The 18,944-nt window shown below is 44.8% G+C and overlaps 1 protein-coding gene across 4 annotated transcripts in view; it reads left to right on the top strand.

Annotated features, from left to right (window-relative positions):
• SDC4 (syndecan 4) overlaps window positions 1–18,944 on the top strand; it is a 236,189-nt gene that overhangs the window by 22,757 nt on the left and 194,488 nt on the right. The window contains exons 5-6 of one of the 4 annotated variants that reach the window (XR_014566088.1): window positions 827–2,640; window positions 2,983–4,111. Coding sequence is in view for 1 of the 4 variants with exons in the window: in XM_083746355.1 (XP_083602481.1) it covers window positions 827–981 (155 nt within the window). In the remaining 3 variants the exon portion in view is untranslated. Of the gene's footprint in view, window positions 1–826; window positions 4,112–18,944 lie in introns of those variants that run through there. The other 3 variants (XR_014566089.1, XR_014566087.1, XM_083746355.1) reach the window with 3 other exon arrangements.

The following is an 18,944-nucleotide window of genomic DNA, read 5'->3' as shown; positions in this document are numbered from 1 at the left end:
GCCTCCAGCTGTTTTTGGACTACAATTCCCATCATCCCTTGCCACTGGTCTTGCTAGTCAGGGATGATGGGAGTTGTAGTTCAAAAACAGCTGGAGGCACAAGGTTGGGAAACACTGCTCTAGTGAGATGATAAGTACAAAGATAGGGCCATGCTCCTTCCATGCACCTGGCTTCCTTCCATTGGTTGGAACATCTGCATAGCTTCTGAGAGCATCAACTGTGCCCTGAATTTTAGTAGGGCTGCTGCTCATGCATGCTTTATAAAACATGTTTGATGTTTTATCGTGTTTTTAATATTCTGTTGGGAGCCGCCCAGGGTGGCTGGGGAAACCCAGCCAGATGGGCGGGGTATAAATAATAAATAATAATAATTATTTATTATTATGATGCTGAACCTGTGCAGACATTCTGACCCGTGCATGGAGCTGACGTATGCAGCAGTTGTGATTCCAGTAGATGAGATCTCTCTTGCACACACTTCCTGGAGCACTGGAATGACTCTCAAAGTCACGGCTGGCAATACCTTGACCCTCGTAGCACAGGCTGTTGCAAGGATAGGTGGGAAGGGGGAGAACGTTGTGCTCTACCTTGAGTTCTTTAGGGCAGCAGTTGGATGAATTAATTGTAATAATAATAAAAAATACCTAGTATCAGCCGCAACTAAAGTTGGGTGCAAAACGGCTTTCAGCACTTACTGTGTAGCGTAGGTTTGAGACAGAAGCTGCATTGTATGACATGTGTTGAAAGTAGGTGCAAATCTCTTCTGTTTCCACAGTATTTACTATATGCTGCTATTTCCTTTCTCCCTCTCCCCGCTACTTCCAGCTCTTATTGCAGGTGGGGCAGTCGGGTTGCTGCTGTTTGCTGTCTTCCCAATCCTCCTCCTGATCTATCGCATGAAGAAAAAGGACGAGGGCAGTTACGACCTGGGCAAGAAGCCGATCTACAAGAAAGCACCCACAAACGAATTCTACGCCTAAGGCTTGCCAACACCACAAACCCATTTGGGAGTCAGAAAACGGACTTTGTAAAAAAAAAAAAAAAAAAAAAAAAGCATTTGGAGACAAATGCTCTGAGACAAATGCTCTCTTGGATCTAACCGTCAAAGTGATTTTTTTTATATATATATATAAAAAAACTTTGTGACCCTTCCCATCCCACTAGCCAATGAGGACGCAAAGTAAAAAAAAAGGCAGCGTCCTAGGGAGAAAAAACCCCTTGTGGGGTGTGCGAGTGTGCATGTGTCCTGAACTGCAAAGCAAATTTTGCCAAATGCTCTGTTTTGGTTGGGTGAAGGGGTTTCGTATGTGAAACTGTTCGCATTTGGTCGCAGTGCTCCAACTTGTCTTGTCTGCAGAAAAGGTGTAAGTTCATTTCTACCTGTAAGAAGGTTGACCTGTAGCGGGGCCAGCTCTGCAAGGCTTTTTCTTTTATTGTAAAGAACTTATTTATGAAATCTCCTGCGCTACAGTGCACATTAGCCTTGGGAGAGAGCAAATCTGCTCTCTGCAGACTTGAGTATCTCAGTACTATTTTGGACGCGGCTGTGTGAAGAGATGATTTCTTCCTTGGTGGAGAGAGGGCTATAAAAGCAGAACTGTGTGTGTGTGTGTGTGTGTGTGTGTGTGTGTGTGTGTGGCAGGGGGGATGTCTCCCACTTTTTAAATGGAGCTGAGTTGAAGAAATACCTTTTTTATTTTTAGAAGAGGGTTAAATACAAGACGCTAAGAAAAATTCCCTGCCTATACAAGTTTGTAGAAAGTATTCCGAAATTTTAAAAAGTATATATATTTTGTAATTTTCATGAATTCTTTTTTTTTTTTAAGTCCCTTTTCCCCCTTTGCTGGACATCTCTCCAGATGACTGGCATTTTATATCGCTCATTGCCAGAACCGATGCAGCAGCTACAGTATGTTAAAGCTCTCTAAGCTCATATCATAGGCTATTCTAGGCAGTTGAGAAGAGAATATTTATATATAATTATAAATATATTTTCTGGAGTAAAAGCAAATAAGTTTCTGGGTGTTGTTTTTATATAGAGCTATTTATACTTTCTAAGATGGCTGCTCTGTTTTTGGTAACTCTTCTTTTTATACGTAAAACACTAATATAATGAAACTCCTAATGATTGTGAAAACTATTTAAGCTTGATTCTGTGTACTATACCCGAAGGCAATAAGTTCTGCTAGAATTAATGTCTGTATGCAAAAATCAGATTTCTTTGAACATGACTAAAATAATAATTGGAGGTTTGTGTTTTTAGCCTTGTAATATATTATCAGTGCTGTGGAGCTCTATATCTTCCAGTAAAATGCACACTTGAGGTTTTGTACAGCCTTCCTGCAAGGGGTGCTGAGTTGCTCTCTTCCTTGCAGAGTTCCCCTAAATGTCTTCCTCTTCTCCATGGAGTCATTACTTCACATATGGTGTTGCTAATCAATGGCAGCTGAACAATTCAGCTGTGTGGGTTGGAGTCTAGCTTTTACACCCAGCTTCACTGCACGGGCAGCATGGAATTTCACTGCTGGGGGTGCGGGTATGATTCGGCCACATGCTCCTGTTTGCTTATCCCGTTTTAAGGCCACGGGGTGACAGAAGTCAGACTTCAGAAGCTGTTTGGTACAGAGAGTGGTGTCTCTGTGCAAAGTTGCTATTCCCCCTCCAGGCAAGTGCCATGAGGCTCCAAATACGTATTGGTTTTTCTTTTGGGCTCTTAATTGAGGCTATTGGCTTTCAGAGTTCCGAATGACACATTGCTGTTCCCCTTCTAAAGAAGACCACTTCAGGGCTAAGCTTTTTCTCCAGCTGCTGGTTCTACCTGACTGTAAATGCTGGTTCCTGTTGGGGAGAATCTTGATCCACTGGTGGCTATGCCAGAATGGTGCAAAAGTTTCGAACAACAAGTCTGTGCTGTGCAAAGATTAAAGTGGAGACGGGGAAGTGGTTTCTTTTTCGTTTTGGACTAAGGACCACCTTTCCAGCTGGGCAAACTTCTAGGACCACCACATGCTAGTAGCGAGCCAGGAGCAGAAGCAAAAGTAGGTGGAGCAGTGAATGTAAATGTTTCCTTTGCTAATTTCTCTCTGCTCCATCCAGGCAACCAAAGGCACTCTCAGAATTGAAGGACACCTTCTAGCCAGGCAAAAGGGGGATATGAAGAGGTGTGTTGCCTGGGGAGAGTCTTGAGAGGCAGGTAGTGTCCTAGAGGTTTGCGTTTGGCATCCTGGCTTGAGATTCCTCACCCCTCATTTGGAAGAAAGTGTGCAACTGGTGCAGCAGAGCTAGGCTTAGAGCCTAGTTCTTGGGGTTGGGGTTGGGGATGTAGATAGTGGTATTACAAGGACCTTTAAGCTGCATTGCGCGGACTACGGCTGCTGTGACTTGCAGTGCATCTGGTGTAAACTGGGTTTCCTAGAAAGCAAGTCTCTTCGGAAGTTGCTTTTCAGGGCCCCGCTTGATTCCAGTGTGATCAGATTGCATCTGCACAGTCTTGTTGCCTCTGAGAGCAAAGGGAAGTCTCCGTGCAGTGGAGGGGGGTTGGTTGTGTAATTTGCAGGAAATCGGGTACTGTGCAGCACAAGGCCATCTCCTAACCACACAGATCCTGGCATAATCTTGAACTACTTGCATTCTTTGAGCTGTAGCTTTTAAAAACGTGACATAGTCTTAACACTTAACTTTGTGGTCCTTGCATGAACAGAAGGGGCCTGTGCAAGGTTCTCTGATAAGACGTTACCAGAACAATGTACAGCTTGCTCTTCCCTTAAAAACAAAAACAAAACACTTTTGGCAGTGAATTCATGCGATGATTTTTTATCATGTGTATGTTAGACTGCTCTGATGAACATATGGGTAAAGTTTTAAGTCTGTGCAATGGATTTTGCTTTGGCACAAGCACAAGTCTTTTCAAACTTGGCTTCTGGAATTGTTTAGTTTGGGGTAGGGGGCTGAGTAGGGAGGATTATATACTTAACACATTTTTATAACGATTGCTTGGAAAACATGTCTGCCTCCTGATTGCTCAAATGAGATTTCTTGTATATTTGCTTTTGTTTTCACTGTCACTGATTTGATAAAATAAACTGGTACTTTCTTAAAAAAAAATAAAAATCCTGCTTTCTCTTGCATAATTCTATTATGGTGAAGAATATTGGGTAGGTTTTGACTCATCTCCCTTTACTCACATGGACCAGCTAAAAGGCTCTAGCCCTGCCTATGTGCATGCTATCTGTTTTGAGTCCAAAGCGGTGACTCCCTAGGACCACTGGAACGTGTAGAATGCCTCTTCAGACAAAGGGGCCTTCTACCCTTTCTAAGGCTCCTCCCCTCCCGGATGTTTCCCAAGCAATGTTGAACTATGTCTGCACACCTCTGGCCTCTGTTCTGCTCTCCTCATTATTCTGCATGTTCTTGGAGACCAGGGGCTAGGGGAGCTTGTTTCAGCAGGAGAGGGAGACACCCTGGATTCTTCCACAGCCTCTTGGCTCCCTTCCTCTGCTTCATCCTCAGAGTCTGGACTGCCCCTTGTCACTGGCTCTTCCTGCTCACATCCCCCTGTTGCTCTTTCAGTATCCAGTACCTCTTCCTAATCTTTTCCCTCTGGCCTCTCCTTGGCACCCCACCACCAATCCCCGGGTTCTGCGCCTTCCTCCTTGGGGGTTTCCTTTGGGGGTTCCCCGGCTGGTGCCTCCCACCATTCCTTCAGCCAGCCAGTCCCTGACACCAGGCAAAGAACAGGGCCAATGAGGGGGAAGAGTCCTGAAGTTCAGTTTTTTGGTTCCTGGTTCTGAAGGTTCCCCACTCCTGCCTTGGAGGATGGATGGTGGCTAACAGATTGAGGTTGAATCCTGACAATACAGAAGTACTATTTTGGGGGGGACAGGAGGCAGGCAGGTGTGGAGGACTCCCTGGTCCTGAATGGGGTAACTGCCCCTGAAGCATCAGCTACGCAGCCTGGGAGTCAATTTGGATTCACAGTTGTCCATGGAGAAACAGGTCAATTCTGTGTCCAGGGCAGCTGTCTACCAGCTCCATCTGGTATGCAGGCTGAGACCCTAGCTGCCCGCGGACTGTCTCGCCAGAGTGGTGCATGCTCTAGTTATCTCTCGCTTGGATTGCTGGAATGCACTCTATGCGGGGCTACCTTTGAAGGTGACACAGAAACTACAACTAATCCAGAATGCGGCAGCTAGACTGGTGACTGGGAGTAGCCACCGAGACCACATAACACTGGTTTTGAAAGACCTACATTGGCTCCCAGTACGTTTCCAAGCACAATTCAAAGTGTTGGTGTTGACCTTTAAACCCCTAAATGGCCTCAGTCCAGTATACCTGAAGGAACATCTCCACCTCCATCTTTCTACCCCACAGGTCCAGTGGCACCTGCCCTGTGGAACGCCCTCCCACCAGATGTCAAAGACAACAACTATCAGACTTTTAGAAGATATCTGAAGGCAGCCCTGTTTAGGGAAGCTTTTAATGTTTTATGGACTACTGTATTTTAATATTTTGTTGGAAGCCACCCAGAGTGGCTGGGGAAACCCAGCCAGATGGGTGGGGTATAAATAATAAATTATTATTATGATTATGATTACATGCAAGAATCTTCCCTATGCCAGGGACATGTGCTCACTGCTGGAAGTAGAATGCTGGTCTAGATGGTATTTTAATCTAATTCAGAAGCAGGGCACTTATGTCAACCTGGGAACAAGAGTCCCATATAGGCATAAGCCAATGGGAGTGCTGATGACAGTACAAGTAATAGGAAATAATTTATGAGTGCCGCTCTCCCCCTCGCACATCTCCAGAAGTCCTGAATTTAAAGAATGATCTCATTTAAAAACACACACAATTTTGGTGGGGAAATTGGGCCTCTTGGTAGAAGCAGCTTGTAAATGGCACTTCCTCTGATTTGTACCTTTTGGACGTCTGGGAAATCGAAGACCTTGTGTTGGGAGTTCCTGTTCTGCATAAAGAGGCTTCCCATTCAGACTTTTCTTGGCTTGGGGAGCCAAAGAAATTGTCTGAATGCTCCAAGAGTGTTGGAAGAGACAGTGAAGCCACAGCAGCACAATGGCATGTTGCTTCGCAAAGAAAGCCTAGCCTATTTTGGCTTGCGGTGGAGCTGTTTAAGTCTGCGGAGACCAACTCCGGTTGCTTTGCCACATCCCAGGGAGCAAAGCTCTTTTAGCCTCTATGTTTTTGCTGCTTTCCAAAATGTGCAGTGAAAGCTAACTGTGTGTGGCAGGCGTGCTACAGTTCACAAGGTTTTCTTTCACCATCAGAAAGCTACGCTAACCTAGACATTTTTTTTGTATTCTGCTTATCACTTCAAGTCGAAAAGCTCAGCTGCATGGGGAACCATAGAATCACAGATAATGCACAGCAAAATTCTGCTCAGCAGAAATTAATTCCCAGCCCTCGCAGATTCCAGCCCATCAGTCATACTGTTGCAGGCAACCGTGTTGGATCCAAAGTCGTCATAATTCAGCAGAGAAACATTGGTCCGAGCAGTCAGAGGAGAGTCCTACCACCGGCCTAAAGATCCTGCAAACCTGAAGTCTGTGCACTCTTGACTTAAGGGGCAACAGAGTTTTTAGAGCTGTTCTAACATGGTGACTAATGTTGCAGTCATATGCACACACCTAGGAGACAAGCCCACAACTGGACTGAATTCTGTGTAAATATGCCTAGAAGTACAAGCTAAAAGGTCTGCTTTTTGCATCCAGCATGTCATTTGAAATTCTTCACCAAGCTTATTGTTTCTCAGCTCCTCCTGCCCCCATACCTGCAAAATGGAGATACAGTGATACCTCGGGTTACAGACGCTTCAGGTTACAGACGCTTCAGGTTACAGACTCCACTAACCCAGAAATAGTACCTCAGGTTAAGAACTTTGCTTCAGGATGAGAACAGAAATCGTGCTCCGGTGGCACGGCAGCAGCGGGAGGCCCCATTAGCTAAAGTGGTGCTTCAGGTTAAGAACAATTTCAGGTTAAGAACAGACCTCTGGAATGAATTAAGTTCTTAACCTGAGGTACCACTGTACTACTAACCTACCTTAAGGACAAAAAATAAAATAAAAATCCTTCCAGTAGCACCTTAGAGACCAATTAAGTTTGTTATTGGTATGAGCTTTCATGCGCATGCACACTTCTTCAGATACATTAAGGAGATCATGTAAGGATTAATGAGTGCTGGAATACTTTCAAATATGCTACCTGAGTACTGGGTCATATTATGTTTTCCTGGGATGTTAATTGCTATTTCGAGATGAGGAACCTACGGTCCTCCAGTTGTTTTTGGACTATGGACTCCCATAATCCCTGACAGTGGTCCATGCTGAATGGATGATAGCTCAGTTGGTTAGAGCAGGCATAGGCAAACTCGGCCCTCCAGATGTTTTGGGACTACAACTCCCATCATCCCTGACCACTGATCCTGTTAGCTAGGTATGCTGGAAGTTGTAGTCCCAAAACATCTGGAGGGCCAAGTTTGCCTATGCCTGGGTTAGAGTATGGTGCTGATAACGCCAAGGTTGCATACGGGACAGCTGCATATTCCTGCATTGCTGGTTCGGCTTGGACTAGATGATCTTCAGGTTCCTTTCCAACCCGACAATTCTTTGATTCTGAGATTAAAGCTGGGAGTCCAGAAACATTTGGAGGGCTGCAGGCTCCCCATCTCTCTGCTGTCCTGAATGCATCATATTTAAAAGAATCTGCAGAGTTCTGCAGTTTTGTTTTTACTGAAAGTGCTGGCTATCCACAAAACAGCAGGATTTTCTGCATAGCTAAACACCCACTTGAGGCTCTGTTTACACATACTAAGGTATAGGACAGGACTGGCCAAAGTCCCAAAGCTTAAGAAATATGAATCCAAAAATCTGATGGCCAAAAGTGTCCATCAGTTCTTCCTCTCCTACAACTGTCATATACTCAGTGAGTTCTGCCTGCTGCCATTATTAACAACAGGTAACAACATCTCTTAACTCTCTGGCATTTGACAGGTATTGATATTTTTGCTGTTTGTTGGTGGAATGTTTCAGCTGCTGCAGTTGTTGCTGTTTTATTGGGTTTGTTGGCTTTTATTGCAATGTCCTTTTTTCAACTTTATGCCATGTTTATGCTTTTAAAATATTGTACTTTGCTCGAAGTCTTCTTTTTAAAAATTTTTGTTTCTTTATATTTTATACTGTACATTTATTTACATTTTATACATTCTTTTTTATTTTTATTTACAAAGTAATAATAAATAAATAAGAATAAGAATGTGCACCCCACCACTGAGACCATTCCATTGTAACCCCCCAAAATTCCAACACCTCTTGCGATGGTTTGACCCCTTTCCGTTTTAACAGTACAAATTCTACAAACACCCTCCATATCTCCTCAAAACCATTTCTCCTGCTTGGAGCCTTCTTAGGTGGCAAGGGACTAAACAAACATAATAAATAATTATATTCCGGCTTCATTTCCTCTCTGGCCAGCTCAAGGCAGCTAGCTGCAGAATGGCACTCCCCTCCCAGTCAGCGTGGATGATAATAATCGTACCAGTCAAGTTATATTGGCTGAAAATCTCACAAGGACCAGTTTCCCCCCTGAGCCCCCACCCTGTAGTAAAAATACACCAAGAATAAATAAAAGGATTGGCAACTTGCTGCTACTCCATGACACCTGAAACCAGCTGTCTGATGTTACATTATGTAAAATCTTCTATTGTCTGCCTTGTATTAATTGCCTAAACTCAATAACAAATTGTGGGGGTGAGGAGGGAATCAGCTATCTGAGACTCTTGCCTCACTCTGCCTTTGGGGAGGGCCAGCCCAGTACTTTTCACCTCATTGGTCAGAACACCCCAGCCCCTTCTATCTCTTACCTTATACTAGTGTGGGCACAGAAAATGGTGTGCATCTCTATTAATCTTTTCCTTGCTGCTTCTGTGCCAGCTTGTAGCTGAGAAAGTGTGAGTGTGCACTTCTTCAAACAGAGAGTCTTGCACTAGTGTCTCCACCATCTGAAGAGGGGCACCTGAATTAATGGGACTTCTCAGAGATACTTGCCCTCACCTTGTTATTATCAGGCAAGGCTCTCCTTATTTTCCCAAGCCTTTTGTTTTGTTTTATACTGCTTGGATTCTACTGCTTTATTAGTTTTTTTGCAGTTTCTTTTACCTGAATTTGGGGTTTTTCCAAAGGAATGTTTGTAAAAGGCAGCATATAAATAGCCATAATAAATAAGATGGACTGCATATCCTTAGCTGCCTTTTGAAAACACCATTGTGACCAAACCCAGCGACCTTTCTTGTTCAGGAAGTGGGAGATTTGGAGCATGAGAGCTCATGAGTCAACAAGATCAACCTAGGTGCACCAAGACCGTTTTCAGTTGTGGCTTCAGGGTCACGAAAGCAGTCCATCCCCATTCCATTCCTGGATAAGGCCCAGCACATGCGCAGCCACAGCACCTGCAAAATGAGCATTGGATGCTGTTGAACATCTATGGCTCTAGCAGTGTGCAGTGCGCCAGGTGCCAAGAACAGTCACTCTGTTCCCAAATAAATCCAGCAGCTGGCATTATAAAGACCTCTAAACGTATATTTGAAATCAAGACATACACTATTTCAGGTTTGTCCTCCCCCATCCCTTCAAAGCAGAATGTGGAATGTGGGACTTGCTAGATGTTATTGAACTACAACTCCCATTATCCCTTACCGTTGGCCATCTTTGCTGGGGCTGATGGGAACTGTGGTCCAAGAATAACTGGAAGGCCACAGGTTCACGACCACTGCGTTGAATAAGGTTTGAGACAGGGCCTTTTCTGCAGTGGTACCCAGGCTGTAAAACTTCCTCCCTGAGAAAACCTATCAAGCCTCCTTTTTATGAAATCTTAGGTGTGATCGGAAAGTATTTTTAGATTCTGGACTTGATCGTCTCATGTCTCCGTCCCCTTGAGATGGCAATATGTATTGTTTCAGTTACTTCAAAATTTGGCAAGTCAAATTGGATAAATTGTTATAACTAAGTCTCCAAAAGAGTGATTTAAATTCTAAAATCTGAGATTTAATATTGGAAAAATATATTATATGAATTGAAACAAGTTAATAATTTGCTAGTAAAATTTATGAGTTTAGGATGCAGGAACAAGAGATGTGAGGAAGTCCAAAGATGAGAATGAAATGTGGATATTGGAAAATACTATGTTATTATGTATGCTTTTTATTGTGTAAACAAAAACTTAATAAATATTATTATAAAAAAAAAAAATTGGCAAGTCAGCCTCAGAAGGTAGGGAGAAATTCAAAACAAATGTTCTGCAGATGACACCACTGTGCATGTTTAATATACAGTGGTACCTCGGGTTAAGAACTTAATTTGTTTTGGAGGTCTGTTCTTAACCTGAAACTGTTCTTAACCTGAGGTACCACTTTAGCTAATGGGGTCTCCCGCTGCCACCACGCCGCCACCACGCGATTTCTGTTCTCACCCTGAAGCAAAGTTCTTTACCTGAGGTACTATTTCTGGGTTAGCAGAGTCTGTAACCTGAAGCGTCTGTAACCCGAGGTACCACTGTATATTCTAATAATACAAGGAGCATGTCACTTGCAGTTGGGCAGCAATCCTGACTAGAATGAGGGTGGTTAAAGTGCAAACTGCACAAAATAATCCATCTTTTCTGGTCACCGTTTTTCCTCATCAGAAACCTCTGGTTCAGATTCCCCTTCTTTTTCACTTTGTGCCCCTGGAGGGAAAAAAAAAAGATTGCATCACTGAAACATGACCCAGGGGAGAGTGGAGGAGTGGTTTCCGGTCAGACTGTTACAAATTACGTTTGTTTATCTCCGGCATCGGTTATCACTGGCTCACCAGGGGGAGGAAAATTCCTTCTTTGTGCAAGAGCCAACATTCTCCCCCCTCAGCCCCGAGTCTTCCACTTTCTGAGCAGAGCAAATGGTTCAACACCTTCTCCACTCCACCACCCCAAGGCTCCTAGGGCATTCGCAGAAAAGGCTTCTGATTCCCCCCCCCCCCCACCATGTCAGCACAAGGGAGGAAACGTTGACAATGTCTCCTGCTGCTTTGGGAGGTGGGGTGTGGGTGTGGGTGTGGGTGGGTGCGGCTGTGAAGAGATTTGGGTGAGATTTTCACATATGGGAGCTGGAAGTTTGCATTTAACCCATTTAACTTTATGAGGTTGCCATGGCATCTCATCTTTTAAACACCAACACCACACACACAAAGCCTTGTGTTGTGCCTGCTTGTGAGGCTCTCCAGAACCTCTTGCCTGATCACACTTCCTAGAATATCCACAATACAACATCAGACCTTCCAAGTGTCTCTATTTTCCATGGACAACCCTGGATTTACAGAAGCTGTCCCAGCTTCTAATTTGATCCTGGAATGTCCCCCTTAGAAAGGTAAAGGTAAAGGATCCCTGACAGTTAAGTCCAGTCCCAAACGACTCTGGGGTTGCGGCGCTCATCTCGCTTTATTGGCTGAGGGAGCCGGCGTACAGCTTCCAGGTCATGTGGCCAGCAAGACTAAGCTGCTTCTGGCGAACCAGAGCAGCGCACGGAAACACCATTTACCTTCCCGCTGGAGCGGTACCTATTTATCTACTTGCACTTTGATGTGCTTTCAAACTGTTAGGTTGGCAGGAGCAGGGACTGAGCAGTGGGAGCTCACCCCGTTGCGGGGATTCGAACCGCCAACCTGATCTCAGTGGTTTAGACCACAGCATCACCCCCTTAGGACACCCCTATTTTCATCAGAGAAATGTTGGGGGGTATGGAGTTATCTGACCGCTGAGCCATCTGAAGGCAGCCCTGTATAGGGAAGGTTTTTTTAAATGTTTTCTTATGTTTTTATATACATTGGAAGCCTCCCAGCGTGGCTGGGGCAACCCAGTCAGATTGGTGGGGTATAAATAGTAAAAATATAATTACCACCATCATCATTATGGAATACCATGTCCCTATTTTCATCGGAGAAATGTTGGAGGGTATGCAGCATTACATCATGACACAATGTTGTCCCATGGAATTGCATCCAGGAATTGTGGTTGGCTGAGAAGCTTTGGAGAGTCTACCAACTTTTATGGACAGGGGCTCTGTGCCTTTAAGATGAGTTGGAAACCCATGACTCTCCTGACTCCAAACTCCCATTGGCCTCAGCCAGCATGGTTCATGACCAGGGATTATGGGAGTTGGAGTCCCACAATACCTGAAGGTCCACAGGTTCCTCACCCCTGCTTTATGAGAGGCATCACAGTCCAAAATCAACAGGTGAAGTTTTTCCTTGTTATTGTGGGAAATAATTCATCCATTGTTTTCTACTTGTTGTGACATCAGCTTTTACGTCACGTAGCCTCTGTGAAGGAATTGGAGACAATTCCAGTAAGAACACGAGAAGACGCTGCTGGATCAGGCCAGCCAGATCTAGCTCAGCATCCTGTTCTCACAGTGGCCAACCAGATGCCTATCAGAATCCTGCAAGCAGGACCAGAGTGCAAGAGCAAGCTCCCATCCAGCTGTTTCCAGCACCTGACAGTCAGAAGGATACTGCCTCTGACCAGGGAGGCAGCTGATAGCCATTGTTTTAGCCATCGATAGCCCAATTCTCCATGAATTTGCCTAATCCTCTTTTTAAAGCCATGCAAGTTGGTGGCCATCATTCCATAGCTGAACTGTGACACCGCGTGAAGAAATACTTTCTTAATTCTTCAATATTCAGCTTCATATGATGTCTGCAAGTCCTATTGTTATGGCAGGATAAAAAGTTTCCTCTATCCACTTCCTCCATGCCATGCAAAATAATTTTGTACATTTCTACCATGCCATCTCTTACTTGCATTTTCTCTGAATTAAAAAGCCCCGGATGCTTTCATTATATTCATTATATAAATTTAATAAATAGTAATAATATCGCCCTTCGTCCGGAGATCTCAGGGCAGTTCCCAAGATTTTTCATTTTGGTTGCCCTTTTGCAACTCCGCAATATCCTTTGCAAGCTGAGGTGTCCAGAACTGTACACAGTATTCCAAATGTGGCTGCATTCTAAATCTGTGCCATGATATCAACTGTTTTGTTTTCAGTTCCTTTCCTAATGATCTCTAGCGTGGAATTTGCCTATTTCACAACTATGGCACACTGGGGTGACATCTTCATCAAGCTTGTTTTAACAAGTTGGTATCCCCTGCAAACTTGGCCACCTCACTGCGCACCCCCAGGCATTATTAATTCCTGGTGTTGTCATTCACTGGCAACATGGGCCCAGCTGTGCAAATTCCCCTTCAGAGAGAACCATGGCAAAGGGCTTCAGCTCAGTGGTAGGGTACATGCTTTGTATCAAACATGGGTGGCATTGTGGTCTAAACCCCTGAGCCTCCTGGGCTTGCCAATCAGAAAGTCGGCGGTTCGAATCCCGGCAACAGAGTGAGCTCCCGTTTCTCTGTCCCAGCTCCTGCCAACCTAGCAGTTTGAAAGCATGCCAGTGCAAGTAGATAAATAGGTATCACTGTGGTGGGAAGGTAAATGGCGTTTCTGTGAGCTCTGGTTTCTGTCACGGTGTTCCGTTGCCCCAGAAGCAGTTTAGTCATGCTGGCCACATGGCCCGGAAAGCTGTCCGTGGACAAACACTGGCTCCCTCAGCCTGAAGCGAGATGAGCGCTGCACCCCATAGTCACCTTTGACCGAACTTAACTGTTCAGGGGTCCTTTTATCTTTTACATGCTTTGTATCCAAAAGGTTCCAGGTTCAATCCAGGTAGGGTCAGAAAAGACTTCTGCCGAAAACCCTAGAAATCTACTGTCAGACACAATACTGTGCTAGGTGAGCCCAGTTATCATACTTTGGCTGCATTCAGACAGCAGTTTATTCAATTTCCCAGACATTTCCCCCATTGTTAATTTCTGCATTGTATTTGAGCTTTCACATGAAAAATACTTCTGGTAATCTATTGGAATCTCTTTTTTTTTATAATAATTTTTATTAAGGTTTTCCAAATTAGAACAAATCAAAGCAAATTAAATCCAATCTATTGCCAATAACTAGGACTTCCCCTCCCTACCCCCTCTTGTGTTCCAAATCTTCCGAATAAGCAATTAAATTCAACAAATTCTTGTCCCCAAATTACACTCTTCGTCAATAACCCAATTTATCCAAATTCTCGTCCCCTAAGATCGATCTTTACCCTTCCACGGGTTTCCCCCTTTCAAACATAGTACAGATGAAAATAAGATAAATGTAAATAATAATTTTACAGCCTTTGGATTCCAATTTTCCCTCCCCTCTTTCCCCTTTGCGTTTCACCTATCCCTCCACTTCTAATATCTTCCTGGAGTTCCCACATTATACTATATCCCTCCGATTCTTTGCCAGTCTTTAATTACGGATGTCCAATCATAGAAGGAGTCTATCAAATGAGGGCCCATTTCTTCTATCCAGGTTTTTATATCCAGGAGTAAAAACTCCAATTTTGTATCCATAAGCTTGTCAAACCTGAATATCCCAAATGTTCCCCCAGTTCTGTCCAGTTCTTGTTGTTTCCTTGTTCTTATCAATCATTCTCCTCCTTTTTATTTCTCTGTTCTCCCACAGAAATGTTCTTTTTCCAAAAGTTTCTAGTGTCTCTGCAGAGGTTTGTTATTCTTGAAGCAAAGCATTACATCATGTTCCTTTCATTTTCCAACAAATAGTTCCATTGTTTCCTGTAGTATGTAGACCTCTGTAGACAAAATAGTGTTCCATTCCTGCAGTTTCCCAGGAGATTGAAAGTTCCATTCAACTGTTCACATTTCCTGTGAAAAACACATGCAATGTCCCTCGGCTCCTCTAGGTGGATTGCAGTAACAAAGTTCCCTTCCAGAATCACATCCACCAGACCAAGTAGCTTGTTGACCGATATTTAAAACAGTTTGTATTCAATTTATAACAAATATAACCGGCAAAGTCCTCATAACAAAGTCTCTATTTTAATCTTCCTTTTTGACAGCTCTTTGACAGCTGTCAAAACCTCCATCACTTTTCTCCAGGCAGTTTCACGAATCGCTCCAGGGATTCCGGGGGGGTTGCTTTTTTTTTAAAACAATTCCACTTTTCTCCTCCAGCTCAATCTTATAATTTTCCCTCGCGAAGTTGCTGATTCGGCAAGATAAGGTTACACTCGATCTTAGTTGTCCAGTCCTTTGTTTTGGCTCTTCTACAATTTAGGGGTAGGCTGACTTCCTTTTTTCCACCTCCCCCGTTCGCTCCGAATTTTAAAAATTTATCCCCTTTTTTTTTTTAGTCCATATTCCAATTACTCACGGGTTCTTCTTTAGAGCCGAATTTTCAATAGAAGAAGTCAGCGCTCTCCGCCGGATGGCATGCGGCTGCGCTCGGCAGGGATAGCAGAGAACTCAAAGCACCACGCTTCTCCCCGGCACCCGATCCGTAGCCTTTAAAAAGGCTCCTTCACGAGTCGGGAGGGCGCTAACGGTGCCAGCCAAGTCTCCATGTCCACGGCCTCAATCTGGCCGTGGTTTTTAAGGGTCCCCGCATCGCCGGTGCGGTAGGACCCAGCCCCTGCCAAGCCGGCTCCCTCCGGAGCTCGGAGGGAGCCCGCCATTCGGCGATGGCGCCGACCCGGAAGTCCAATCTATTGGAATCTCAAGTGGAGGTTTAGCCCTCATTTCTGTGTATAAAAGAAAAGGAAAGAAACATTTGTAACACCATTAACCCAGCAAATTCCTGGAGCAAAGTGGCGAAATGTGGGGCAGTATAGCAACACGCAGTTCTTTCCCGCCGATTTTGTCAGGGGAATATAGAGGGAACAGAAATGCACATGTGCAAAAAAGCATGGAGGGTTAACAACACGTCCCATGACATTTGTTGTTCTGTCATACCACGTCCACTGGGGTTGATGAAATGCAATGCGACATGCCTGTATATCAGTCAAAAAACCACACTTCTACAACACAACTGGCACTGCAGTGTAGAAAGAACACTGGAAAGTGGGACAGAAGTACTGGCATTATAATCAGGAAAACTAATGTGATATTCTCCGCATCTGAATGTGCCATTGGGATAAGGTGGCTTCCTTGGATGTAGAAAACAAAGCATGCCTTGGTGGATGAGCTGCAGACCCCCCAAGTGTCCCTATTTTCCAGGGGCACCTCCAGATTTACAGAAGCTGTTCCAGTTTCTGATTTGATCCTGGAATGTCCTGCTTTTCCTTAGGATGTCCCTATTTTAATTGGAGAAATCTTGGAGAGTAAGGAGTTATGTGACCCCTGAGCCAAGGAGATAAGTAACTATACAACCTTTAGAAGACATCTGAAGGCAGCCCTGCACAGAGAGGTTTTTTCTGCTTAATGGTTTATTATATTTTTAGATATGCTGGAAGCTATCCAGAGTGGCTTGGGCAACCCGGTCAGATGTGCGGGATATTATTATTATTAGTAGTAGTATTGAATAGGATGTCCCTACTTGGAATGGGTGGGACGCAGGTGGCACTGTGGGTTAAACCACAGAGCCTAGGACTTGCAGATCAGAAGGTCGGCGGTTCGAATCCCCACAATGGGGTGAGCCAACCTAGCAGTTCGAAAGCACGTCAAAGTGCAAGTAGATAAATAGGTACCGCTCCGGTGGGAAGGTAAATGGTGTTTCCGTGCGCTGCTCTGGTTCACCAGAAGCGGCTTAGTCCTGCTGGCCACATGACCCGGAAGCTGTACGCTGGCTCCCTCGGCTAATAAAGCGAGATGAGCGCCACAACCCCAGAGTCGGCCACGACTGGACCTAATGGTCAGGGGTCCCTTAACTTTACCTTACTTGGAACGGGACTACAATGCAATAATGGTTCTACTTCTTTGGGCCTTGTCAAACTGGATTTAAGATGCAGTCCAATTGCCTTTTACTTGATGGAGTTAAATCTATTTGGGGAGGGCAAGCTATGCGGCTGGGAGCGGAGGTGATATGCTCAGGTGTACAGCAGGTATGTGCCTCAAAGGAAGGAGGCTGCGTTTTAGGCCTGATTCCAAGCAGAGATTTCCCCCACCTCTTTTGCAAAACAAGTTCCAGGTGAAGCCAAACAGCTTCGTTCTGAGGTTAAAAGAAAACATGGCAGAGACTTGCGAGCAAGGAGGAGAGTAGCCCGAGACAAGAGATATTTATTTTGGCCTTCCCATCTTATAAACTCCACATTTTAAAACAAGCCCAGGAGCTATCAACTAGCCGAATCAGAATGAAGTATACAAAACAGGCATGTCTTTGAGGGGGTTTTTAAACTGCTTTGAGGTTTGTGCTTTAAGCAATCAAAAGGCATATAAATCATATTAAATAAATAAACAAGCAAGCTAGCTAGTTTATGGAAATATGCCTAAGTTGCATAATTTATAAAGGTTGCAGAATTCATTCTTGGTGGTACCCAATGTAGCCATTTCAAGGCGCAAAATATACAAACTCCTGTACATAACAAGCCCCCCAACTTGTAAGAGCTCCCCCACTTCCCAACCAGGGCTGTATATCTAAGGTAGCTATGTGGAGACAAAAAAATAAAGTGGGGGGGCACAGAATGTGGCAGTAGTGGGCAGGGCTCAGCTTCTTGAGAATTCCAGCTTTTTTTTTCAAAAAGCAAGTTTCTAGATCTCATGGCTGCACAGAAGTGCTTGGAAATGTGAGAGCAGAGATATGGCTGAATAAGCTTTCCAATGCTTAGGAGTCTGACTCCAGTAACCGGCCACTCTGACTAGCAAAACTGGAATAAACGTTTACAAAACAGTGTGCCTGTGCCTGTGTGTGTGTGAATGATGCAGAATAAATTGTATTTAAAATACATTCCATTAACTCAAACCTACATCAATGTATACAGTTTGCAGAAATCTCCCCCCCCCCTTCTTAGTGCTGAATTTTCTTACATGGATATCACTCCAAACTCTGACATTTCTTGTGATTGGGGCTGGGGAGATGAGATTCCCTTGCAGTTTACATTAGTTGCATGAATTGAGGATTTGGCTCCATAGACTACATTTCTTGGTCTGGCTTCATTGTGTCTGTTCCTTGACCCCCCCCGGCCCCCCTCCCGCTTTTTGCCTTGTCCACTCATTGAATCCAAAGCTATGAATGGCCATGACTGTCTCTTCCTTAAGGCTGTGCTGGCCGAAGTGAAGCTTTGATCTTGGACTGCAATTATATAGGTGTTGCTCTAATAATATGTAATAAAAGCGGTTTTGCAAAGGGATGGGCAGCAATTGTTGTGAGCCCTGGACCAGCCTCCCAATGTCCCAGGATGTAAACCACAAGTGACAATATTTGGAGGGTGGGGCAGAAAAGAAACCAGGGGAAATCAGCAACGTGGAGAACCAGGACGTGGATAAGCTTGTGTAACCGGAGCTTGGGAACCCCTCCCAGAGCTTTGGGAACACTTAAGTGCTCAGCGCATGCAGCCTGCGGCACCTGCTATCTGTGCCAATGCAGCACCAGTTGCGCAGGAAAGAGCAATACAAAGGGGGCACCGCAATGTACAGTTAAACTATGGATTTCACTCCCATAGGAGGCAGAGATGTCCACCAATGTAGGTGGCATTAAGAGAGGATTAGACATGGCTATCCTGGACCACTGGGACGCTGGTGGCGCTGTGGGTTAAACCACAGAGCCTAGGACTTGCCGATCAGAAGGTCGGCAGTTCGAATCCCCGCGACGGGGTGAGTTCCCGTTGCTCGGTCCCTGCTCCTGCCAACCTAGCAGTTCGAAAGCACATCCAAGTGCAAGTAGATAAATAGGTACCGCTCTGGTGGGAAGGTAAACGGCGTTTCCATGCACTGCTCTGGTTCACCAGAAGCGGCTTAGTCATGCTGGCCACATGAGCCGGAAGCTGTACGCCGGCTCCCTCGGCCAATAAAGCGAGATGAGTGCCGCAACCCAAGAGTCAGCCACGACTGGACCTAATGGTCAGGGGTCCCCTTACCTTTAC

Source organism: Podarcis gaigeae (genome assembly GCF_964106915.1).
Source record: "Podarcis gaigeae genome assembly, chromosome: 6".
Lineage (NCBI taxonomy): Eukaryota > Metazoa > Chordata > Lepidosauria > Squamata > Lacertidae > Podarcis > Podarcis gaigeae.
This window is presented reverse-complemented; position numbering and strand designations above follow the sequence as displayed.